Here is a 25,887-nt window from a genome sequence, read left to right as displayed (position 1 = left end):
TTATAGACAGTAACTTGGCACATCATGAACTTTGTTCTGATCTTCACAAATTTGAATTATGGTGCTAGAACAATAGAATGGTCCTAAAAATGCTAAAAAATGCAAATATATTCAATTTACCAGGATTTTTAGTCCACCATTCCATCAGTACCATCTAATGGGTTCACTTATTGAGAAGGTATCAGAGATATGTGATCTTGAGGTGTTTTGCAGACTAACTGTTTTAAAAAAAATTGAAAACCTGTGCTTACAAAATGTTGGGTTTTATTAAGAGGCACACTCATTATTTCAGCAGTATTGATTCCATCAAACTTCTTTATTTTTCATTGGTTCGCAGTAAACTTGAGTCGAATTCATGTATATGGTCACCTTATTATGCTAAATAAATGTGTCTAGAAAAAGTTCAACGTAAATTCATAAGATACATTGCTTACAAGCTTAATATTCCTTGTATGGATATTAATTACAATGAAATGTATAGATTGCTGAACATTGAAAAGTTGGAGACTCGACGTAAAAACTGCGATATTGTCACAACATACAAGATTCTTAACAATGTAATACAGTCTCCTGAGTTGTTGTGTCAGCTTAATTTAAATGTTCCTCCTACTACAGTGCTCAGACTGACTAGATTATTCTACCTTGAACAACATCGTACACTGTATGGTGAAAACTGTGAAACGGATAGAATGATGATTAACTCAAATAGTGTCAGTATAGATTTGTTTCATTGTTCTCTGAGTTCACTTCAACGAATTTTAAAATCTGCTTAAGTGCAATATAATTTTATATCTTGACTTTGCTTAAAGTGTGTCTTTTTTTCTATTGTAGTTACTCTGTTTTAAACCATTGTTGTCCTTATATTTTATTTAATTTTATTGATGTTATCTATTTTTTATGCTAAATTTTTAATGATAGTACTAATACTTCAGGTGCTTTATTGTAATATAAAATCTTATTTTATTGAATTGAATTGAATTGAATTGAATAATATGTACCAGGAGTCTTGGATTGATAGTTCTTTCATCACTATAAGCTGCTAGATTATTACTGCAACCTGAAATAATATGTAAATCAATTATTCTGGCCTGGTTAATAAATAGGCTTTTTAAATCCAATATTACATTGAGATTAGAGCAATTGTCGCTCACCATTACCCATAGTTTACTTAAGTTGAAAAAGATGCACTTTGTTAATAATATATTTGTGAGTGATACAGTGAAATTTTCAAGATTTTTTGACACTTAAATTGTGGGTTATGTAGAGTAGTTTAAAGTGTTTCTAACCTGATTCCTTATGCTTACCTTTACTGAATAAATAGATGGTGCTGGAATAATTTTGAGAATACTCCATGAATACTCTTTTAAACCTTAAATAGGAGATTTAGGTTTCCTCTTATCACCTCGTTCTTGAAATCAGATTGTAACTTTTACAATAAGTCTTCCAATTCTAATTATTCATCCTAGTACATCTAATACAGTGAGTATACACAAAAACACAATTTTTGAGCTATGATGCTACAAACATTTCTAAATTGGACAACTCATTTCATTTAACTAGTTTCATTTATCTAAATTCTCAACTTCTTACCATAGGGAGATATTTGATTAAAGGTGAAGGAAGATCTGGAAGAGATATAACCTGGTGATGCAAGTGTAGAGTTAAATGGAAACTCAGAATCCTGAACATTGGGTTTCTCTATTTGGTATTTATCTCATTAGGATTTTCTAAGAGACATATTGGACCTCATATTATGTTTCAGATGATACAATAAATTAACAGCTGTATTGTCACGACAATCAATATTTTTCTCTGTACTAATTAACCAATTAATACTATATTGGAGTGATTTCAAAAGGAAATGCTTTATCAATTATTTTCTTTCATCACAATTTCCTTCAATAGAAGGGTATTCCAAGCTCATATTCCTACCATAGAGAGATATTTGATTTAAGGTGAATACATCACACAAAAGCGTAGCATTAAATAAAAATTCAGAATCCTGGTCATTGACCTACCTAATAGGTATTTAATATTTATCTCCTTCCGGTTTTACTAAAAAGAGAATATAAGGGACACATCTAGAACTCATATATGCCTCAAGTGATAAATTAAGAGCTGCAGTTTCAGGACAGTCAATATTTTTCTCTGTATTAATAAATCAATTAACATTGTATGCAGCAATTTCAAAAGGAAATTTCTCAATTAATGATTTATTTGTTTTTCTTTGAGAATATACCTTTAATATCGTTGTAATTTATTAGTGTATTTTTATATTGAGGCAATTCCCAGTAGAGAGTGAGATCATTAGTTTACAGATGGACTAAGGCATTTTTTATTATGTAGAAGCCCATCGAATTAAGTAAATACGCTGTTGTGGATTTAAAATATATAATTCAATTAGCATTTGAGAGATATTGAAAAGCTACATTTATTTTTTTTTATACATTGATACCATCATAATGAGTTAGGAAATGCCTAAAGTAAGATCATCCATTTTTCACTCTAAAATGTCGATCAAATATTCTCAAAATCATTATTAACAAATTTTTCTGCTTAAAGTCTTAGGTCTAAAAGGTGATAAAAGTTAACTCTAACACTCAATATTACCTCAATACATTGGACAATTTAATTTGGACTGATATAAAACTATTGTAATATGATAGTATCTGCTTGAATTTTGATAATTTTACCCAATTCTTGTTTACAGGAGATGGTGCAAGCAAAGGACCCTCCTTCTTATTATTTAAACAAGTTAAACACTTATCTGGATCCAAAAGCTTCTAGAAGCCACAGGGTAAAATAAATATTAATTACAATTTATTATTTACACAATTCTTTATGCATATTTTAGAAAAGAAAAATGGTAGGCGAGTCAACATCCACTCAAGTCCTAAGAGATTTAGAAATATCTTTACGAACGAATCATATAGAGTAAGTACTGATTATTTAATAGTGGGTAATAAGACGTGTTATTGAAAATGGTTTTTCAGGTGGGTAAGGGAGTTTCTAAACGAAGAAAACAATGGGTTGGACGTGCTGATTGATTATTTGAGTTTTCGTTTGGGCATGATGAGGCTAGAACAGAGAATAGCGGAGTCTCGATCTTCGTCCGAAGAAAAACTTAACCCTAACGCGCACAGCACGTTGGGTTCGACTACTTTCGAAAAAACTTTGGATAAGACTTTTGATAGGTAAGGGTTATTATTAAATTTTATTAAGGCTTATTCTCAGAAAGGCTCCTTTAGGATTTTCTGGGCGTTTCTAGACCATAATCTAAAGGAAACTACAGAAAGTGTAGATCTCAAAAGTATTTATTAATTCTAACAGTAGGTTACACGATTTTTAAAGTGTGATGATGCTCTTAATATGAGCGAAACACGTGTAACCTACTCTTAGAATTAATAAATACTTTTGAGACCGAGACTGTGTTCCTTTTAGATTATTTCCCTTTAGATTATTAGTTCCCTTTAGATTATTGAATCTAGGTCTCTTTGAGAAAATGGACGACTTCTTTCAGTTTCTAGACCAGTTACTGTGAATCTGTAAAAAACTTATCTGATTAAACACACGTTTTCAAAACTAAAAAAAATACACTTAATTTTATCTTGTCGTAACCATGTTACTTTACAAATGATAATATTTAATTACACTTAGGAATTAGAAACGTTTGTGATTAGCCTTTCGCTATAGCATATTTTTTTATCTTGTTAAAAACTTACAAATATTTCTGCTCTACGAGCTGTGGCAACTAGATTTTTATTGTTTATAACAAACTTAATTAAAAGCATGTGCAAATTGTTTTATAGCTAAAATTTTTTATAGTTGAAAGAAAAAAGATATCCTAATATTAAGGTTCATACAAAACATCATGTGATCCTTTTTAGAATGTAAAAACAATATCTGCTTGTCATTTTACCAGAAATGTCATATGTATAATTTTAAAATAGAAGTGTATAGTCTGCCGATTGTTCGGCTGTTTAGTGTATTCCGCTAGTCTACCGACCGCTTGGTCGGCAGAATATGCAAAACTATTATTCTGCCGACCGCACTCGAAACATAACAAAAAAAAAACAAACAGAACGAAAGATGATTGCTTATAAAAAGTTTATAGGAAATATCAATTTTTATTGAGTAACTTAAAAACTATTAAAAAATTATTAATACGTAATAATGTAAAAATTATTATTTATTTAACATGAAAGTAATAAAAACAATAATTACAAACTTAATACTTTTTTGTCACTTTCCACGTTTCTTCCTCAGACCCACAACGGTGGTACTAATACCCCTAGGACGGCCTCTTCTTTTCATTTTGAGAGGCAATTTTACGTTGCACAATTGATTGCACTTTTCAAGATTATTACCTTCTGATAGTTCTGATTAGTTTATTTCATTATTTGTTCATTAATTTGCTCATCTAATTGTGAGTATGAAGTTTCTGGGAAGTGATTAGCAAATAAATACTTATAAAAATAACTGACAAAATGACATAATAACATATACCTTTATTATGCATAACTTCTGCCACTACTGGGTTATGTTGATTCCCCATTTCCAATAAATCTGATTTCTCATTTGATCCTGGATATGAAGTTTCTATAAAAAATCAATAGACCGTCAAACGACTTGCTGGAATAAAATAGTAATTTCATATACCTATATTTTTAATAACTTCTACTACGTTATTCTGTTCGGTTAAATCTAAAAGACAACAATCATATATGACTGTTTCCTTAATATTTGATTGTGGATCTGAAGTTTCTGAAAAAACCATAGATACTAAAACGAATTACGGAAATAAAATAGTAACATTACCAATATTTTCAATCACTTCTACCACTACGTCTTTCTGTTGATTCACCAGGACATCGCCGTCGGTTAAGTCTAAAGGACTACTATCACATAGGACCGTTTCGCCCTCGGTTTCGCCAGCATTTGATTGTGGAGATAAAATATCTAAAATATAAATAGAAAATAAGTGAATTATTGTAGAATAGAAAGAAACCAAATAATAACTAACCCATATTTTCAATATGTTCTATTACTATTACGTCTTTGTAATGATTCGCCATGTCACATACATTATTTATAACTGTAATGTAGTGCTCAAATTTCTTAGCACCACATTCTTGAACAACATTGGCTAATTTATGACATGCATTCATGACTATTTTGTATTTTTGTTGCTGAGATAAAACCTTTACATGATTTTTAATCTTTATAGTCCCAATAGGATGGTCTTCTTCCATATTTTCCTTTTCACCTCCAAAGTCATTAGCATGGACTCTTAATGTAATGAGACTTTTGAAATCGCTTGGCAACTAAGTTCTCACAATACAGACTCAACTCCATTTTTCGCCTTACTGCAAAAATATGTTTGCAAGGCAGATTCATATTCTTTCGAAATCCACATGGACAGTCACTTTGTGTTGTAGAGAGTTCTCCATATGTATACGTATTCTAGATTATTAAATTCATTTAAATTTAGAACATCCACTTTCATGCTTAACTCAAGTTGCCTAACTCAAGTTAACTTTGTATAAAATGGAAGGCATAGTGTGTTACCAGTTTTAGATACCTTCCCTCTACAGAGTTTGCTTGAAAATCCGTCACGGGAATTTTGGCTAGAACTATTTGAACAGCGTGATCTTTTACACTGCGAAGAATTTTAATGAACGTTAAAAAATCTGCATAAAATGCATTTATATTGTTAATTTTTTGATTTTTTGATTCAAAGGCTCTAAGTGATTAGTTGTACTATTGTTAAAGGTAACAGCAGTTTTCTTAAACCTCTCAACCCATTTTGTCCGTATGTTATGCCAATTTTCATTAAAGTAGTTTAAAACCTTTGGTACATTTAATGCTATTAGGAGATCATAGTTTTTAAAATATTCCTCTTCGGTGTATGAATAGGCCATTTTTTGACAAATATTTAAACATTCTTGTATTTCTTGTCTTTGTGCAGCAGATATACTCATGCTTCTGTTGTGATATTAGTTCTGAATGCCTTCAGAGTATGAAAAAGACAGAGTAGTAGTTTGGCATTAGGAAATTCTTCGGTAAATGCCTTTCTTTCGGTCATGTCTTTATCCGTCATGATTGTATGGGTCATATGCCAATTTGGATTTGATGCCTTAAAAATTTCTAGCATTTTTCTAATTGCTTCAGCTGTTTCAGAAGCCATCAAAAAAGTGGCCACTATTTCACAATGTCCATTTCCGTCAATAATAATTAGTAAATATAGAGGCATTCTTAGATTGTTCAACTTATATGTTGCATCACAAAGAAGAAATTCAGGGTAAAATTCAAAGTATCTTTTCATATCTCTGTCAGCATAATATAACCCTACTAACTCATTATTTTCATTCACTACAATTTCTACAGTGGAGTCTTTATTCTTGTTTAACTCTGCAAATCCTGCTAAATCATCATTTTTTATGTCTTTTAACCTTGTGGCATTTACATTTGTTAAATCTCTTAAAGTAACAATTTTTCCAGTTTTATTGGTAACATATTCTTTTAACAGTTTTTTGTTACATTTCATTTGTAACAATTTCTGGACCTCTTCAACATCATCACTTTGAAGTTTTCTTTGTTTTGGAAAAGACTTAAATAAAGCTTCTGTTACATCATGAGAATGCTGCAGGAAAACCTCTGCTGCAACAGGATATGGCCACATTCCGATAATGCAAATCGGAGTTTCATTGGACACCCTTCTTTGAAAGTACTGAAATGTGAAACGTAAACAATCGTTATTTATTATACAAGGGAAAAAAAAATTGTAATTTTTTGTTACTTTTTCCCGGGGTAATAAGTAACTTCATAAAGTGACATTTTAGCACCTGGTAACAGAGATAAAATGTCAAATTTTTTTCCCATCACAGAAAAAAATGATTTTTTTTTAAAGGTATTGTATACCTACTTATTTAAGTATGAACTTACCTAGATTTTCTCTTTCCTTTAGCTTCCGAAATAAACTGTCTTCCACCTTTAGTGCAGGCATATAACCAATGGTAGTATTTTAAAGTAGTTTTGGCATTGGCCACAGGTTGTGGTTTACTCTTCTTTGCATTCTCTAAAGTTTTGCAGTCCCGTACGTACAATTGAACATAATTATTATGTTTTTCATAAGCTTTCATTTTATCACTTAAATCGGCAAATGTACAAAACTTATCACCTACACTGAAATCACACATTTTAAATAGATATGTATTGTATAGACTACATCATAAGCTGATTGCAAACCAAAAACAATAAAAACATGAACATTAACAAAAAACAAAACCGTTTTTATTGACAAAAACATAACCTTAAAACAGTGGTCGGAAGAATAGTGTGTTGTATTGGTTGTATCATAATATGCCGACCAAGCGGTCGGTAGACTAGCGGAATACACTAAACAGCCGAACGGTAGGCAGACTATACACTTCCTTTTAAAATTGAAAGAAATTCCAGCTGCACTGAATTACCTGTTACAAAATACTTTTGAGTGCTTTTTAAGGACCCATGAGTTAAATCTGTGTTTATAAATTTTTCTTCAGGTTTCCTCCAACTGTAATAATGGATGCCCTTAAATGCTTGCTATCTCAATCAACTGCTCATTGAGACATGTCAAATGACAATGTTCAATTGAGATTCACCAATCTTTTCACGCAAAACTTTAATTGCCGTTAACAGCCTCTTGGATGTTCTTCCATTTCTGTTTCATTAACACTTGGTTAGCATTATTGAATTTGAATGTTAGATTACAATATGTTGCAGTTTGAATGTGATAATTTTATCTGAAATTCCTTAGTTTCTCCAAGGTAACTTTCATTCTTTTTTTGCAAAGTTTCTATTTTTATGACCATGGTTTAGGGTGGTTAATTTCGTAATATGCTGTAATATCTTTTAATTCAGCAGTTGTTTGTTAGCTGTTGCTTTTTATTTCAGTAATTGTATCTTATAAGAATGAATTTTTTTTCAAGTCAAGGCAATAAAAGCTTTATTATCTTAGATTTTTACATCTTGTTGACAATGTTGAGTATAATTTAAGTAAAATATGTATATTTGTCTACCCTAACCATATATGAACAATACTTTTCACCCTTATAATAATAACATTTATTATGTGCAATATAAATAGTTCAAAATGTACGCACAATCAATATTGAATAAGAAACGTATAAAAGAAAAATCTCTGAAGCACAAGTGCTTGTACGCGAAGGTGGCAAATTTAGGGCTTTATCAAAATTTTATGTGAAGTGATGCAATCAATAATAAAAATTACGTCAGGATATAATTAGGTCCATATTAGGTAGCACTATCCAAAACACTTATATGAAATAAGTGAAGCACTAATCATTGTAGGTATTTTAAATTAGTTAAATTATTAAAAGCATCCCTGCCCTTAAAAAAATATCTAGTCTTTAATTTTAGTTGCCTTTAAGCTCTCAGGAATCATATTATACAATGTTGGCTAAAGTGTTTTAAGCTTCTTTGGCCACAAGATGCTGAGATATTTCGTCTTGTGTGGATATTTTGCAAATTTTTAACCCAATTTTACTAACTAACCACTAACCATGGTACAAAAAATAAATAAAAATATGGGTACAAATGTTTCAAGTATTCAAAAACTCAGGAAATATTTCCTGAAGACCAGTGGCGAAGAATGGAATTTTGTGAAACCATGATGGAAAAGGCAAATAAAAACGAATATTTAAAAAAAATATTTTGTTTTTGATGAATCTTCTTTTCCGTTACATGGCAAACACAATCCTTTCATTGTTCGTTATTGGTCTCAGGAAAACGAGCACAGAAGTTTTTAGTTTCGTACCCAGTATCCTCAGAAATTGAATGTTTGGGCAGGTATTTTGGGCGACAATGTTATAGGGCCATTTTTTATTGATGGCACTTTAAACGCCCAAAAGTACCTTGAGTTGCTGCAAAACCAAGTTCTTCCTGCCATTCAAATCCTACCTGATGTAGACCTGCGATCGGTTTATTTTCAGCAAGATGGTTGTCCTGCTCATAACGCGGCTAGGGTAAAAGAATTTTTAACAAATACTTTTCCTAACCGCCTTATTAGTGGGACTGGCGATATTAAATGGCCTCCTAGATCTCCAGATTTGTCTCCAAACGACTTTTATCTGTGGGGTTACCTTAAGCAGACCATTTACAAGCATGAATTTAGTAGGCCAACAAATTTAGAGGAGTTGCGAAATAAAATTGTCGAAGGTGCCAATTCCTTTTTACCTGAAACTCTTTTGGAGGTGCGAAATATGTTTTACGATAAGTTAAGTTTTTGTTTAGCGAAAGAAGGCGGTTTATTTGAGCCTTTTATTTAAAAAATGATATGGTTGTTAAGTTTGTTTATTAGAGTTTTATTCCTGATTTTTTATTGTATTTTTATCAGAGTTGATATTTTATTTTTTATTAGAATAACGCTTTAATTTTCATTATGCAAAACACAGCATATTAAACCTTTTGTCGCCAAACGACGCATCTCCCACGAAAGTCAGATGTTTACTAATCCCGTCGTATCCACTCGTACACGCGCGACGTTGCAAAATGTCGCCTCTATGCGGTTTCCTATAAGTAACGAACGAAAACACGATCTGTATGTATCAATTGTGGTTAAGGATTAAACAATCGATAGTCCAGGTTTTAAGATGATAGGCCAGTAGGATGTCATAAGGTCTTTCTTGCGTATTGGCTAGTTTGTCACTGTGCTGAGAGATCCTGATCCACTGTAAAACCTTTTCAAAAGCCAAATTTACCTTATATTTGATATTGCTTTCGCTCGTTCTTGGCTTTAAAACTTGGTCACCCTATGTTCCCATTTGCGTAACACCTCTTTTAGATGCCTTGCATATTATGTATAATTAAGGAAATTTAGTATTCAGAATTTTGAAATTATGACTTATTACCCAAGCATAAAATAGCGAAAGGTGCGTTTTTTTTTTCAAATTGAGCACCTTTTATATTGTTATCTCCAAATTCAAACAATCCAAATGTCAATTAAGTTCAAGTTATCTTAAATTCCAGTAGCTACCACCTATCAATTTTACTTTTCCACTGGTGGTAATAGTTTACAATTCAAGATATATAACTAACCAAATTGGATTGATGGATGTGATTTTTTAAAAAGAACATTAAAATCTTAAATACCTGGAAGGTTGTTCTTGTGCCCAACTAAATTATATATTCAACCACTCAATTTTTAACTCTATTCAGGGGTTACAGTTTGTTATGTCCAAAATTTTACCAGTTCATGTAAATTTAAGTTAAACAAAAGTTAACTAGAATGTTTAACATATTAATGAGCGCCACCGATTTTTTAGTCAAAAGGGCCTGTGGCGTTATTCAAAATGTTACTAAGACAAACAAAAAATACGGAAAAATAAAAGTCAAGTCAATTTACTATTTTACTGGTCAATCGTTTAATGTCATTTCCGACTCCTTTGCAGAATAGGAATCACAATCAAAGTAATTAAAATATTTGGTTTACAGCAATAACGCGATCCCATTCAGGTATATCCCTGCTGATGTGCGTTATTGACCCTCCTTTAACAGTTTTTGCCAAACAAAAATTGTGAATGTCAAAACAAAAAAAACGTTATCTACCATAGACGTCAATGGGTGACAGGATCCATTCAAAATTTCCCTTAGTGACGAAATAGAAAATTCCCTAGATTTTATCCAAGCAAAATTGTCAAAGAAGAATTCCAACATTCCCAAAAAAAACCCAGGGTTCAAAAAAGCATTCATATAAACTATTCGATTAAATTGTAAAGAGGATGTAAAATGTTATGAACTAAAAAGGTAATTAATTAAAAAAATCAAGTTAAAAGTCAAGTGGTGCCTATGGGAGTATGTTTATATACAGTAGGTATATAAACAGTAATCTTTTGGCTAATTAGATTAGCGGATCGGCAATTTTCTTTTTTCCGAATTTTCTAAAACATCAAGTATCCTAACATTTCTTGGCATATAAAAACAATGCGTTGCACAACAATTAAATCTTAAATTCACATAATAATAAACAGGTGGAAAGAAATATAAGTATACTATTTTCAAAAAAATCATTTATTAATATCACATTTTAATTGAAGAAATATGTATGTTTTTTACCCTGTATAGTAATTTTCTTATTTGAATTTGAAGGTCAAATGGTTACATTAGAATGCCTTTAGATATAACCGACAGCCCAGGTTTAAAAAGAAGATCCAAACACGTTGCTAAACTAAATATGGGGGAGTCAAAGGATGACATACATGTTTGTATAATGTGTATGAGAGCAATAATGAATAATAAAGTAAGTTAAATTCAAAACCCCATTACATAGAATTTTTTTGTAATTTACATTAATTATTTCTAGTATGGATTTAATATGGTGATACAACACAGAGAAGCAATAAATTGCATATCACTTAGTCTAATGCACAAAAGTCTGAGGACGAAAGCTTTAGTTTTAGAGTTACTGGCAGCGATTTGCCTTGTTAAAGGCGGACACGAAATAATATTATCTGCTTTTGACAATTTTAAAGAGGTGTGTCACGAAACTCACCGGTTTCAGACCCTCATGGACTATTTCTTAAATTACGATATGTTCCATATAGAGTTTATGGTAATAACCAGTCCTATATTCTCCCCAAAGTGCTCTAAAATATTGAATTTTAGGTGGCTTGTATGCAATTCGTCAACATAATAGTCCACTCAGTAGAGGATATGAACTTCCGGGTTCACTTGCAATACGAATTTACCGCCTTAGGATTAGATAATTATTTAGAAAAATTAAAATTTACGGAAAGTGAGGAACTACATGTACAAATATCAGCGTATTTGGATAATGTGTTCGATGTGGCTGCTTTGATGGAGGATAGTGAAACTAAGACGGCAGCTTTGGAAAAGGTCGCCGAGTTAGAAGACGAAGTAGCTCAGGTGAGTTTTATCAACATTAAATTGTTTATATAATCAGCAAAGTTATTTAAATTAATAAAAACACGATATTAAATTAAATTCATAGTAAAGGAAGGAATGGGAACATGGTAAATGTTTTGGATGCCCAGCAAACTTAAAATTGTTTTGCTTCACCAATATTTGGGTTAAGCTTTTTTTAAATTCCATAATAGATTAAGCAAATACAATATTCTAAACACTATTAAAATAAAATAACATTCTAAAGTGTGTAAGTAACATTATAAGTAAAAAAAAAAGTAGAAAAAATATATTTTTTTAATGGTACCAACTTAAAGAAATATTTAGTAAAGCTAGAATATAGAAGGAATGAAAAATGTTCCGAGTGTGCATCGACTAAGAAATTCTATTATGGGAGACAAGAAATTCTATCTTGGAAGATTCCTCAGATACCTTCAACTGTTAAAAAAAAATTTACTTATTTCAGATAGTTAAAGTCGTTCCTTGGTTCTTGCAGCCAGTTAAAATCTTTTTTCCTGATAGAATTCAGTACTGGCTCTAACTGCTTTTCAGTCTGTAATTACCACCAGGTGGCTTAAACTGAAGTCATTTCTACTTGAAGTCGCTTGTTGCCCATTACAAGCAGTTAAAGTAATTTCTTAATTATCCCAGGTAGTTCGATGTTGTTGCAACTGGCTTCAATTGCCTGGAATAATCTATAAATAACTCCTAAAAGAATTCCCAGATGGCTTTAACTGCTTTTAGGAAATTGACAAATTGCTTGTGATATTTCTTCAAGTGATATTTTCAACATTTATTACAATATTTTTTTAAATAATTTCTGACTTACTTCAGGAATTCAGGTTATTCCTCCTAGGTAAAATCTATTCTACTGAAAGACCTCATGAGTTAGCCTGGGATAATTTAGAAACTGTTTCAAAGTTCATGAAAGATACGCCAGATGGCTTCAACTGCGTGGAAGAATATGAAAAATCGCTTTGAGTTATTTTTTTTAACGTCCATTGTAAAATAATTAAAACTTAAAAGAATTTCTTCCTTATTCCAGGGAGTTGAAGTCGTTTCTTGATTATTCCAGTCGGTTAAAGTCTTTTTTTACTTCTTGCAGCCAGTTGAAATATCTTTCCTGAAAAAACTCACTACTGGCTTTAACTGCCTTTAATCCTGTAACTATCGTCAGATGGCTTAACATATTCCATGTATATTCCAGCCATTCTATACCAGCTAGTTGAAGTCGTTTGTTGCTTACTGAAAGCACTTAAAGTCGATTCTTGAATATTCCAGGCAGTTGACCTTTGTTCTTCCAAAAGCACTTACAATTGGCTTCAGTTATCTGGAATTATCTATAAATTACTTCTAGTTCCTAAAAAATCCCTAGATGGCTTTAACTACTTTTAAGAAATTGAAAAATTGCTTCAGCTGATATTTTCAACATCGATTACAATATTTTTGAGGTAATAACAGCCCGAAGTTAATTCATTGATAAAATCGTTTCCTTGTTATTCCAGGACGTCGAAATCGCTCCTTAGGTATTCCAAACAGTTGGAGCTATTTCTTGGTTATTCCATGTAGTTGATAAAATCTATTCTCCCAAAAGGCCTCACTGGCTTCAAACAGAGGAGATGTGACGTTGTCATGTTGTAATAATATTTGTTAGTCCAAACTCTTGTGTCTCTTTTTGAGTTCTGACCTATTGGGATTTATTGTTAATTTTAATAATTGAAAAATAATGCAATTCAGTCCAGTTGCTTAAGAGATATTTGTATATGTTCTGCAACTTAACAAAACTACTATTAGCAACCTGGACTATATCACGCGTTAGAATAGCAGAACAGATCAGATGCCTCACTATCATGTTGTCATCATATTTATTAGTCCAGGCTCTTATGTTAATTATAATATTTATAAAAGAAGACAGTTTTATCCAGGTGCTTCGGAGATATATGATTTCAATATTTTAAAGTTTTGTTCTGCAACTTTCTACCATAGGCACATGCACTATAAGACACATTAGATTAATAGAGCAGATCAGATGTGACATTGTCATACTGTCATCTAGAAGCAACTGGTTTCAACTTCCTGGGATAATCTAGAAACTAATTTAAGTTCTAGGAAGATACTCCAGATGACATACCAGTCGTCGTTCAGCTATAAGACAAATATAGCACTTAAGAAAATACATACATATCTGAGAATTTGTGTTAAAAAGAACGTGTTTTTACTTTCTTGACCAAATTTCGTGACTTAAATATTTTCATGCAAGAATAAATAGGTGCAGAAATTTTAAAATTTTAAGTTCTATGCTTGAATACTACTGAGTTTTAACGTGTATCTTTGCAGAACTGTTGAATTGGACGTAATTTCAGTAAGAATTACCTGTACTCTATATGTTAACACAAGAACTATATGAATATGGAGTATCGCAACACATTACACTTTTTGAGTTTTTTTTTCGGGATCCTTTATATTGCTTCTCACTCTGAACAGTCAAATATTAAATGGTTGACACATAAAACAAAATTTGCATCAGTAGAGCTTCCTTAGAATCAAGAATTAGTGAGAAGCAGTTAACAGAGATGTACTCATTCATTCACCATCTAATGAATTTTCTAAAAAAACTATCAATTAAACAAATTATCCGCATTTTAAAACTCATCCGATATTATTTTTTATTAATTATTTAAGGATGCTTAATGTATTCCAAGAAATAATTTATTCGGGTCATCGGTCTCCTCCTACAAACGAAGACACACCAAGACCCGAATTTTTATTGATTCTTTTTAAGGTACTCATAAATCTTAACAGCTTAATCGCTTTCGAGAACCCGATAATAAAGCAGTCTTAAGTAGGCTTTTTTTTACCTTGGATATTTCCAGAGTAGACGTGATGTAATTTTTATTCTTAATTAGTTCCAGAGAAGTTTGTTTTGCTCTTTATTTGATTTAAAGTGGGATATCGCTTAGTGGTGTTAAGAACTCCGCAGGAGTTGTTACAGATGTTGTATCGGTTTTTGATTGTTTTTTTGACTGAGGCTTATGAAATTTATTATTTTTACAATGGTGGTAGTGGTGTCCGTTGATAAGGTACTGTTTGTTTATAGATATTTTTTTTGACTATAATATAAGCAGTTAAATTTTTAAATAAATAAACTGTCTGGATTTGTACCTGATGCATCTCGAACATTTCAAAACCTGAGTGTTAATTTTACTTATTTTCAATTATTTAATTTGTTTTGTCTTTGCTTTTGTTTCAATAATACATAAATGAATTCGAATTTCAAATTCGGTTTGTTGGTGTAATTTTGCGTTAGAGTTCCGATCCTGAATTCCATCTCAATGTTTTGGGTATGAGTCTTGGGCTTAAATATTATTTAAATTACCAGTATAGGAATGAGTATGAAGTACATTTTAATATTATTTTAATAGTCTACTGAATAAGATTTTCTTTATAATATAACCACAAAAATCACTTTTCCGAGAAGGTTTTCTCAGCTTAGAATTTCTTGAGAATCACAATATTTTTCACAAAAGATTCTGATTTGCACATTGCCAATTTGTTTGGTTAATTTTAAAGATTTAGATTGGATATCAAATTCGATTGGACGTCTGGTTAGTCCATACGCTAGGTAAGATCCTGTGTTTTTGAGAGCTCCCCGCAATGTTTTTGCAGAATATTGTTGTGATATGAGTACTTATTATGAATCGGTTTGTTACCACGCCCAAATTTGGCACATTAAGTTTAATACAGGGTGGTCCCCTAATTACAGTCTAAAATTTTGCAAATAATATGGTTTGGCATATATAAAGTTTTTAGTTGCGATATAACTTTTAATGTGTCTTATAATTGTGAAATAGAGTGGACAATAATATATAGCAAAACAAATGTATTGATACAGGGTGGCCCAAATTTTAGAAAAATAATTGCAGTTAAAATAAATTGAACACAATATACTTTTTACCTTTATTTATGTATTGTACGGATTTTTACACTGGTTTATTCCTCATTTACAATAATAAAATAAACAACACTCTAACCCAGCAGCCCTACAACGGCAACTATTTTGCCGCGAACATTTCGTGCAATTGCAGCTTGGTAAAAGATCGTCACTCGGGGGAAAAAGGTTAGTTACTGATTTTGGTAAGAGGCAACCATTCTCGATCTTGTATCTAAAACAAAGGGGATCAAGCAAAGTGGTATGTTCCAATGTATTTAAACAAAAGTTTTGATTATAAAAATGCTCTTAAAATATGAAATCTAATATTTGCACTAGTTGGGGGTAACTTTTCTAAAGAAACATTTTTTTTGGTGATGGTAAATCCAATATCTCAGTTCATTAAAATTTTTACATGAACTGTCCTTGCGGTATACTTTTACCAAAAACTCTTCTGCAAGCCGAACAGAGCTTTCAATTTCACTTTCGGTTAAACCTAAAAACAAAATAAATAAGTGGTATAATTTTATGGATTATAGTGGTTATATATTATTATACCTTGTGCAAAGTTCAAAAGATACTTTTCTGGTTCGGCTTGAAAAGCAGCACGTTTTGTGCCAACTTTGCTCGGATAATCCGCTCCAGTCAAGTGGTAAAGTGCAGGAAGTACCAAACAGGTTTCTGTGCCACAACGCAATGCCATAATATGTATTGCGATGTCTCGTTTTGTAGCCCCTGTTCCTGCTTTTATCCATAGTTCCTGATAAAGATTAAATTTAATATTTAAAACCAATAGTGTCGATAAAATCTTTACCTTTAATCCAACAGATTCAAATTTTCTAAAGTGATATAATGTCATGATTATAATGTCAGTATCAGATGACAAAATACATATTTTCTTATGATTTTCACGTGCTGCCTGAGCTATATGAATCATTATTCTCATATCAGCTTCCTCAATCTGTCTTCTTTCCAACATATTTAACAAATCAGAAGAAGATGATGTTGATTGAAATGCTTCGGTATTTGTAGCACTACAAACCAGTTGAACGCCAGGCCAGAATTGGTAACCATTTTTTAAAATAAATAAATGCAGAAAGGATTGAACTCGAATTTTATTTTCAGTAGAGCCCCAAAACATTTTTCCTTGGACTGTAAGGAAATGTAAATTCCAGTCTGCCATGCGATCTGCTCGAATTAAATTGCGTACCAATCCTATTAAAACTAAAACATTACTCCAGTAATTAAAAAGATTGGATTCATCGCATCTTTTAAGAATAAATGTTTTAAAATCTACTAAGAATTTTTTCGTGGTCTCTTTAAATTTTTCATTAATAGCATGTGCTTCTTCCAAATTTTTTTCAAGAAATGTGTCTTGTAAGTTTTGAATAGAAATTATTTCTTCTTCGTAATTAGATGAGTCATATTCTTTAAAAAATGCTTCGAATTGCAAACGATGCAGCACTCGTTTGCGTGTGATGCTTGAGAGGTAACAAACCAAAACATGCTTAGAATGGACTAAAAAAACATTATCAATTGTAATATTGCGGGGAGCTTTCAAAAACACAGGATCTTAGCGAGCGGTTGTATTAGGTTGGATTATACATAAAAAAAAACGATTACTTATAACAAGTTTAAAAGTTGTCCCAGTTTTTTAACAACAATACTTTATTAAATGTAATAAATAAGATTAAATTGAAAAAGTAGATCTATTTAGAACATTAGATATCATCACTTGGTTTTTAGATATTATTTCAAGCCATTATATTTTGATATTAAACGCTTATGCCATTTAATTTTCATTGGTTTCATTGTGTAACATTTTCAGTTAGATTATATACATTATTAATATAACACAGAAATAAATAATAATTAAAATGGATTTATTTGTTCAGTGAAAACTAAGATATTCATCTTATTTTTCCTTCCTATTTAAGGAAAATACTAAATTTGAACTAAATTGTACTAAATGTAATATTATTAATAATTTTCTTTATCAGATATAACTGCTTTAATTTTCTCATTTCAAACACCTTAATTCTAATATTATAAATCCCTGTATACTAACACTTAACTTATACACACTTTCGAATTAAACATTTACTATAGCTAAGTTAGAGGGTTGAATTATAATAATAATAATATACAGGTATAAAAGTATGAAAAGCCACTTAAATATAATAATAACTGTCTTAAATTATCACAGCCAATTTGCTAAATTTAAATATCACTAATTGTACCGCACACCGAGTTGAATAACTGATTTGTATTACTATAAACTATCTGCCAATATAAAATCGGTACGATTTCTAGTACCATAATTGTATACATTTCCAAAATCTCTTAATTTATTACAGATATACAGATTAAGGCAAAAAATTTTATTTTAATTTGAAAACAAACATATATACACTAAACATAACTCTTTAATCAACAGACAGCATACGCAGGACACTTAACGTAGATTTCACAGGAGTATAACGATTAAATCTTGAAATTAGTCTAATAGCTCTTTTGATTTATTTTGTATTGGGGTAAATTAAACAGCAATGTTAAGCAAACTTGCAAATGTGGAAGTGCAATGGCATTATACTACATTAATTTTATATGGATTCACAAATTATTGCTGATTCTTGTTCAATAAGTTTATGTTGATTAACCAGTGAGCAACCCATCAAAGCAAATTCTTTACCTTTTTCAAAAACAACCCCCTACCCTTGAAAAAACTACCCTTTCCGATTTGCCAACTAATTTTTCAGTATCACCATTTGATTTAGGGTGGAAATTTATGACAGAGGATTTTTTTTCGAAATTTTATCTCGTTTTTTAAGCCTAAAATTTAAAGAACACTGCTTTTTAAATTCACCCTTTTATTACTATTTTTAGAAATACTATCACCCTTCCCCCTCCTCCGATTTTTTAAATGACATCCTGTATATCGTCTATCAAAAAATATTCATACTCAAAAATAAAAAAAAATATATATTATTTCGATATAACTCCAAATGAGTAGGTTCAGTAAATATTTGTTTAAGTTTTAAAATTTCTGAAATGTAGTTACAATTATTAGCTTATCAATTTGGTACAGGTCGTATCTCAAAAATTATCATGTGAAAAAATGACGGAAGCATTTCGAAAAACAGTTTTTTTCATTTATCATTAGGGCAAAATTTTTGCCCAGGTAGATCAAAAGAAGAAACAAAGTCGAAACTCTTAAGAATACGCGTCGATCAAGAATAATATTATTACACAAGTAATTCTTCACACTATAAAAATATAGAAATAAACATCGATTAATTTCTTGATATCTGATTGGATAGATAGATTATGTAAAAAACGTATTTTTGAGTTGACACCAATGAAACGCCATTCTTAATCTTTGACTGTAGTAACAAATTGACTATTGAATGGGAATTTTATATTATTTTTCTCTAGCTGCGGCGAATGGTACATTGTAGAATTAGGACTACATGAGATTCTTAAATTCACACAAACTCATATAGTTAGAATGAAGCATGTGTTCTTTTAAATTAAATTATCTTTTAATCGATAAAACTACATTTTAGTGAAGTTTTGTCGATTTAAAAAATATACTTCTGTACAATAAAAATATTTGAAAAATGTTTCTTCCGCCACTTGAATAAACACTGATACTGAAATAAGGCATTTAAATAAAAATTATGTTACTATTACAATATGTCTTTGATTCTGTTAAATAAGAAATCGGGAATTAGATAGTTTGAGTCTCGTCTATATATCAGATAAATTGCGTAATACTGATGAACTTTGATCAATAAATGCAATAGATATCTTTAATGTATTTCTTGTAAATTGTATTTTCAATATTTTCAGATGCACGAGCGAATTCATGACATAGAGCACACAGCTTTAGAGAAAATTGCCAATCTAGAAACAGAATTAATACAAATTAGGTAAAAACAGCTTTAAAATGTTTCTTGTTTTTGCTATTATGAACCTCCTTTTTAGGCAAGAAAAAGAGGATCTAATAGAATGTAAAAAACGCGCCGATGAAGAAGTGACTACGTTGAGGCGAGTGGTGCAACATCACGAGCAAGAATCGAAAAATAGGCAGTCTATATTTGAAAATAAAATCGCAGAGTTGGAGAATAAAAATCAGTCGACGAGCAGTAAGTTTATTATTTTTTCGGTGGAATTACTACTTTTATATGTTTAGACTTTTCAGTTATCTGAGCAAAACCAATAAAATTTCACAATGAGCTTTTTTTCTCCAAAAACATAGGACATTAACATCCTCTATAAAACTGAATATCCACTAACTAAAACTATTTCTTACACTTTCTTTATAATTTCGTTTAAAGACTCTCCAACGTCAGAACAGTTGCCCCCGCCACCTTTAGCAACAGTAGCCCCACCGCCGCCTCCTTGTCCGCCAGCGGCGCCTGCAGCTCCACCGCCGCCTCCATGTCCGCCCCCACCGCCCAAGCCGCCCTCGATGCCTGGAATGCCGATGCCGCCCATTCCACCGCCCCCAGCCGGATTTATGCAGGCCCCAGAGGGTGCCATGACCATCAAGAGGAAAGTTCAAACAAAGGTACGAGTTTTTTTTTGTTGACTTTGGTTGACTTGGTTATTAGTAGATTTACTTTATTACCATGTTCTACAAATATGGCCATTGTATTAAGAAGACTTCTGGTGAAATAGAGCAGTGTATATATAGTTTCATATCTTAATACACACTGCTTTATTTGATCTTCTCACTAATCCACCCATCTTTCACCATGTTTTAGAAATTTGGAAAATGTTGATAAAACTATTACTAAAACTAGCAACATAAACTGCGGCTTACATATCCATATTAACAATAATAATATTTTATTATTTTTATACATCTTTTTACTATACAGGATGTCCAAGATAAGAATCCTAAGCATGGGGATCTCGGTACCTGTTGGAGATACAGCTTCGGTTAAATTAGGAAAAAGTTGTGCACTTTGAAGCGTATTTACATGCCGTTGAGAAACTTCAAAAATTTCCATGGCCTGCTGAGATATTTGGAAAAAACGGAAATTTGCCAATGATTTTGATTTTATTTTTTCCTGGCTTTATTTTAAAAGATATCAAAAAAACTATTGACACTTTCTCATTGACACTTTTGAAGTAGTACGTGATGGCGCTTTTAAATTTTATATCCGACGTTTCGTTTCCGAGAAACCACCATCAACTTTATTTTTTTATATGGCGCGAAAAGAAAGTACACCCTGTATCTGATTCCATTTTTTATTACAAATTCAACGATGTATCACATGTCACATTTTTTTTGTTAGTTAAAAGGAAAAATACAATTTTTCTTTTTTTTTAAACATATTATTAAGTAGGCTTTGCAAACAAATGCTTTGACACTTTGACGTAAATACCTTTTACCCTGTCACATATTTTTTATTAAATATTAATTGCCGTTGTTGTTACCGTGATTGTCGAGGTGTTGTTTGTTGAGTAATTATTGTTATTATTATTTACTGTTGTCGTTATTATTGCTAAAATTGTGTTAATATCTTCAAATATGCCTGGTGGTCATTATAGTCATGAAGAGAAGTTTGACATGCTGTCTTGCTACATTTTGTGCTACAAAAATACTGTAAATACAGCAGAAATGTATCTTAATAAATTTCCAGATAGAAAGCAACCATGTAAATCCATTTTCTTAGAGTTGGCTCGAAATTTAAAAGAATATGGTTCGCTTAAAAAGCCTGTTTTATCTCGAAAAAAGGAATCTCTTGAAGAAACTCAAAATAATGTTTTACAAGCAGTTATTGAAAACCCCGAGATATCAACGAGGCAAATTGAAAAAAATGTAGGAGTGGCCAAATCTACAGCTCGGTTTATTTTACGTAAAAACAGATATCACCCCTACAAATTTAGAATTTGCCAAGGACTTAAACCTGGGGATTTCGAACGACGTCGGCATTTTTGTGAGTGGTATACACGTGCCCGTGAAGAGGATTTTAATTTTCCATCAAAAATAATATGGTCCGACGAAAGTATGGTCACTAATAATGGTATCTTTAACCGCCGCAATAGTCATTACTGGGTCCAACAAAATCCGCGTGTTAAGAAAATATCTAGACATCAACAACGTTTTGGGTTTAATATGTGGTGTGGAATTTTAGGAACCAAAATACTAGGTCCATTTATTTACCATTATTCATTAACAGCAGAACGATATCTTAATTTATTGCGAAATGATTTAGAAGACTGCTTAGATGATTTACCTCTGGCACAAGTCAATAGCTGTTGGTTTCAACAAGACGGGGCTCCTGCACATAATTCTGGGCAAGTTCGACAGTACCTTTCGCAGCGTTTTCCTGAAAAGTGGATTGGAACCTCCAGTGAAGTGTCTTGGCCAGCGCGATCCCCGGACTTAACCCCTTTGAACTTCTTCCTTTGGGAATTTATTAAAAACCGAGTCTATCAACATTCTTTTGGAACTGAGCAGGAGTTACGAGAATGTGTGACGGCCGCTTTTCAAAGTATTACGCCAGAGATATTGCGTAATGTTTTAACTGCTACTGTAAGATCATACTTATGTCTAGAAAATAACGGAAACCGGTTTGAACACCTGTTTTAAGTTAAATGTATAAAATGCGTTAATTTATTTGCTTTTTTCGTTATTTTTAAAATGTATTCATTATTTGTTGCATATCGTTAGAAAAATCATAAAACATTTGTCTATTACTGGTTACATTTTTTTATTTATAAGTAGTACAATGTACAATGCAAATCAATGCTTCATTTAGCTTCATCACTCTCTAAATAGATATTAAGAAAAATGTGACAGACTCGGTAACAGGTACGTCAAAGCATTTGTTTCCAAAGCTTACTTAAAAAATATGCTAAAAAAATAGAAAATTTGCATTTTTCCTTTCAACTAACAAAAAAAATGTGACATGTGATACATCATTGAATTTGTAATAAAAAATGGAATCAGATACAGGGTGTACTTTCTTTTCACGCCATATAAAAAAATAAAGTTGATGGTGGTTTCTCGGAAACGAAACGTCGGATATAAAATTTAAAAGCGCCATCACGTACTACTTCAAAAGTGTCAATGAGAAAGTGTCAATAGTTTTTTGATATCTTTTAAAATAAAGCCAGGAAAAAATAAAATCGATATTGGCAATTTTTCCAAATATCTCAGCAGGCCATGGAAATTTTTGAAGTTTCTCAACGGCATGTAAATACGCTTCAAAGTGCACAACTTTTTCCTAATTTAACGGAAACTGTATCTCCAACAGGTACCGAGATCCCCATGCTTAGGATTCTTATCTTGGACACCCCGTATATTCCTAGACGAATGTTTATATGACAGCCATTTTCACTTCTTTGGCAACTATATAAAATAATATACAGATGGTAGATGCATTCGGCATGGTAATGATAGTAATAATAAATTTAACGGTTTAAGCTTTTTTAATATTATGAAATATTATTTTTATATATTACTAATATTTCAATTTTCAATTATGGACTTTTAAGTATATTCATGAGTAAATTAATTAAATAAGACACATAATTACAATTATAACATAACAAAATACTTTCTAATTACATAGAATGCAGGCTGGAATAAAAAATTTACATATTTCTTACTTGAAACTTAAAATCGATATTTTAATTGTTTTCATAAACTAGTCAAAGTATGAACCACTCTTGTGATTGGTTTACTCTATCATGAAAAAGAATAAAGAAATCCTTCAATTTCATATTAATTCTATTAAATACTGTATAAGTTTAATGAGTGACAGCAATTGAAGATAATCTTTAGTCGCATTAATAGCTGTTGTAAGAAACACAAACAATTAAAGTTATATGTGACTTACTACCTAATCACCAATTCACTTTGATAAATTCACTTACCAACTGACAATAATATTTTCCGGCTTATAGTTACTGCTAAGAGCGTAATTACTGTAAGTGAGTAATAAATACTATAATTGTGAATAGACAGTCTGTTATTTGATTGATATAGCTAGCAAGTGACAACTTGTAGGTGAGAAGAACAACTTGATTTTTAGAGTGAATCTGGAAAATTGTTTAACAAATAAATAAAGTTGTTGACTATTCTCTTCATTGAAAAGGTATTCGAAGAACAAAACAAGATCAAGATGCTTCGTTGATGTTACAAAAATGTAGAAACACCATCAAATTAAATATTTCAGGTGATAGCATGCATCCCTGCCTTGCCTGCCTACCATTTAAGGCCAATATACATAAAACCTCAATATTTTGAGGTTTTCATTAATTTATACGTTTTGAATTTCTTACTATTTTATTCTTTCTTTATTTCTTATGTACTTAAGCAAATATGTTGCTTGAAAGAATAATGGAAAGTTATTTTAATAAACTAAAATGAATTTTTTAATATGTTCTTTTAGTACAAATTACCTACAGTAAACTGGATAGCTTTAAAACCGAACCAAGTGAGGGGCACGATCTTCAACGAGCTGGACGACGACAGGTTACACAACTGTATCGATTTCAGCGAGTTCGAGGAAAAATTCAAAATTGGCAACGCGGGCTTTTTGGCGAACGGCCATTGCGAACCTGATGGTCTTCAATCGATGCCTAGTAAAAGGTAAACAAAACCCATACAACCGAACATTTCCCTCATATAGATACTTGCGTTCTAGATTTAAAAAACCGGAAAATATCACACTTTTGGAACATCCGAGACTTAGAAATATCGGTGAGAACATTGATTGCTAAAAAGTGAATTTAAATCGTTATTCGCGATATTCTTTTAGCAATTTCGAGGCGGAAACTTGGCATGACCGCCGAGAAAGTGGTGAACGGAATAAACATGTTGGATCTGAAGCAAATCTCTTTAGAAAATGTCGAATTACTGCAACGGATGGTGCCCACCGAGCAAGAAACTAAATCTTATAGGGAGTATATAGTTCAAAAGCAGAACATTCACGTTTTAACTGAAGAGGATCAGTTCTTGTTGCAGCTAACGAAAATCGATAGGATATCTGCTAAGCTGGCCATTATGAGTTATATTGGTAACTTTTTTGATAATGTGCATCTGATACAACCGGTAGGTGTAGAAAAAAATTATTTAATGTTTTTATGTAGAACATATTATTTTTAGCAAGTGCATGCCATCATATCTGCGTCGAATTCAGTGAAGACGTCTCGCAAGTTAAGATCTGTTTTGGAAATTATTTTAGCATTTGGGAACTACCTGAATAGGTAAGTTGTAGCTATATTTCTCTTTTCTTGGAATAGGTGCCGAAAAAAGGAATAATGTTTTTTTTAATTAGTTATAAGGACAAAAAAAGTAATACATTACAATAAAATCTAAACTTTCAATCTAAATTTAAAGTCTTAAATATTTAGGATGTAGATGAAATTATACAAAAGTTTTGCATTTTTATGGTTAATCAAGTTGCATTTATAGAGTTACATAGTTTTCTGCTTTTACTTGATAAGTACCAAATACCATTTAAAATTAGAATTGATCATTATCACATGGTACTTAATTTTAAATGTTCTTTTTTCAATTTTTATATGACATTCATTAAATATATTCTCGGGACAATTATAATTATGTAGAGTGAAGTTTAGAACATGTTTTACTATTTTTTTATGCTTAATTCAAATCCCAATATTAAATGCAGCTAAATTGAAAGAAAACCAGTTTGAGTAAAAAAAAACAAATCTCATCCTTGAAGCAAACTTAACAAAGTTTAAATTAATCCAGAGATTTACTAAAAAATATCTTTAACCTCATGGTCTGAAATAGGACAATGTATCAGACATTTTAACATAATTTTTACCAATGTCCCTAAGTCTTTAAACAATATTTTCTTTGTAAAAAAAGTTAATTTTTCACTTAATAAGATTACCAAAATAATCCCTAACTGTAAAAGCCTATTTTAGATTAACACGTTGAGTGCCGTATGAGACCAATATGGCTTCATAAAGCTTTGGGAGTATGTGGCCGCGTGAAGCCACAGTGGTCTCATACTATCGATGTGTAATTTTTGCCGCGTGGT

The 25,887-nt window shown here is 31.3% G+C and overlaps 1 protein-coding gene and 2 long non-coding RNA genes across 3 annotated transcripts in view; 1 reads left to right on the top strand and 2 right to left on the bottom strand.

Moving 5' to 3' along the window:
• LOC126742014 (formin-like protein) overlaps window positions 1-25,887 on the top strand; it is a 63,635-nt gene that overhangs the window by 14,857 nt on the left and 22,891 nt on the right. Inside the window, exons 3-15 of the mRNA XM_050448538.1 lie at window positions 2,711-2,797; window positions 2,855-2,934; window positions 2,994-3,194; window positions 11,149-11,299; window positions 11,363-11,611; window positions 11,665-11,925; window positions 19,703-19,782; window positions 19,838-19,998; window positions 20,191-20,423; window positions 24,265-24,464; window positions 24,520-24,575; window positions 24,634-24,926; window positions 24,981-25,081. Of these exons, the coding sequence (XP_050304495.1) occupies window positions 2,711-2,797; window positions 2,855-2,934; window positions 2,994-3,194; window positions 11,149-11,299; window positions 11,363-11,611; window positions 11,665-11,925; window positions 19,703-19,782; window positions 19,838-19,998; window positions 20,191-20,423; window positions 24,265-24,464; window positions 24,520-24,575; window positions 24,634-24,926; window positions 24,981-25,081 (2,153 nt within the window). The remainder of the gene's footprint in view (window positions 1-2,710; window positions 2,798-2,854; window positions 2,935-2,993; window positions 3,195-11,148; window positions 11,300-11,362; window positions 11,612-11,664; window positions 11,926-19,702; window positions 19,783-19,837; window positions 19,999-20,190; window positions 20,424-24,264; window positions 24,465-24,519; window positions 24,576-24,633; window positions 24,927-24,980; window positions 25,082-25,887) is intronic.
• Window positions 4,172-4,951, bottom strand: LOC126742016 (uncharacterized). The gene is made up of 2 exons (XR_007662461.1): window positions 4,660-4,951; window positions 4,172-4,599 (listed from the first exon to the last, which is right to left on the bottom strand). It is a non-coding gene; the product is annotated as an uncharacterized LOC126742016 (long non-coding RNA).
• LOC126742015 (uncharacterized) lies at window positions 15,866-17,173 on the bottom strand. Its single transcript, XR_007662460.1, has 3 exons — window positions 16,665-17,173; window positions 16,409-16,610; window positions 15,866-16,346 (listed from the first exon to the last, which is right to left on the bottom strand). It is a non-coding gene; the product is annotated as an uncharacterized LOC126742015 (long non-coding RNA).

The sequence above is a fragment of the Anthonomus grandis genome, chromosome 11 (genome assembly GCF_022605725.1).
Source record: "Anthonomus grandis grandis chromosome 11, icAntGran1.3, whole genome shotgun sequence".
Classification (NCBI taxonomy): domain Eukaryota; kingdom Metazoa; phylum Arthropoda; class Insecta; order Coleoptera; family Curculionidae; genus Anthonomus; species Anthonomus grandis.
The sequence above is the reverse complement of the archived record's forward strand: the minus strand, read 5'-3'. Positions and strand labels throughout refer to the sequence as shown.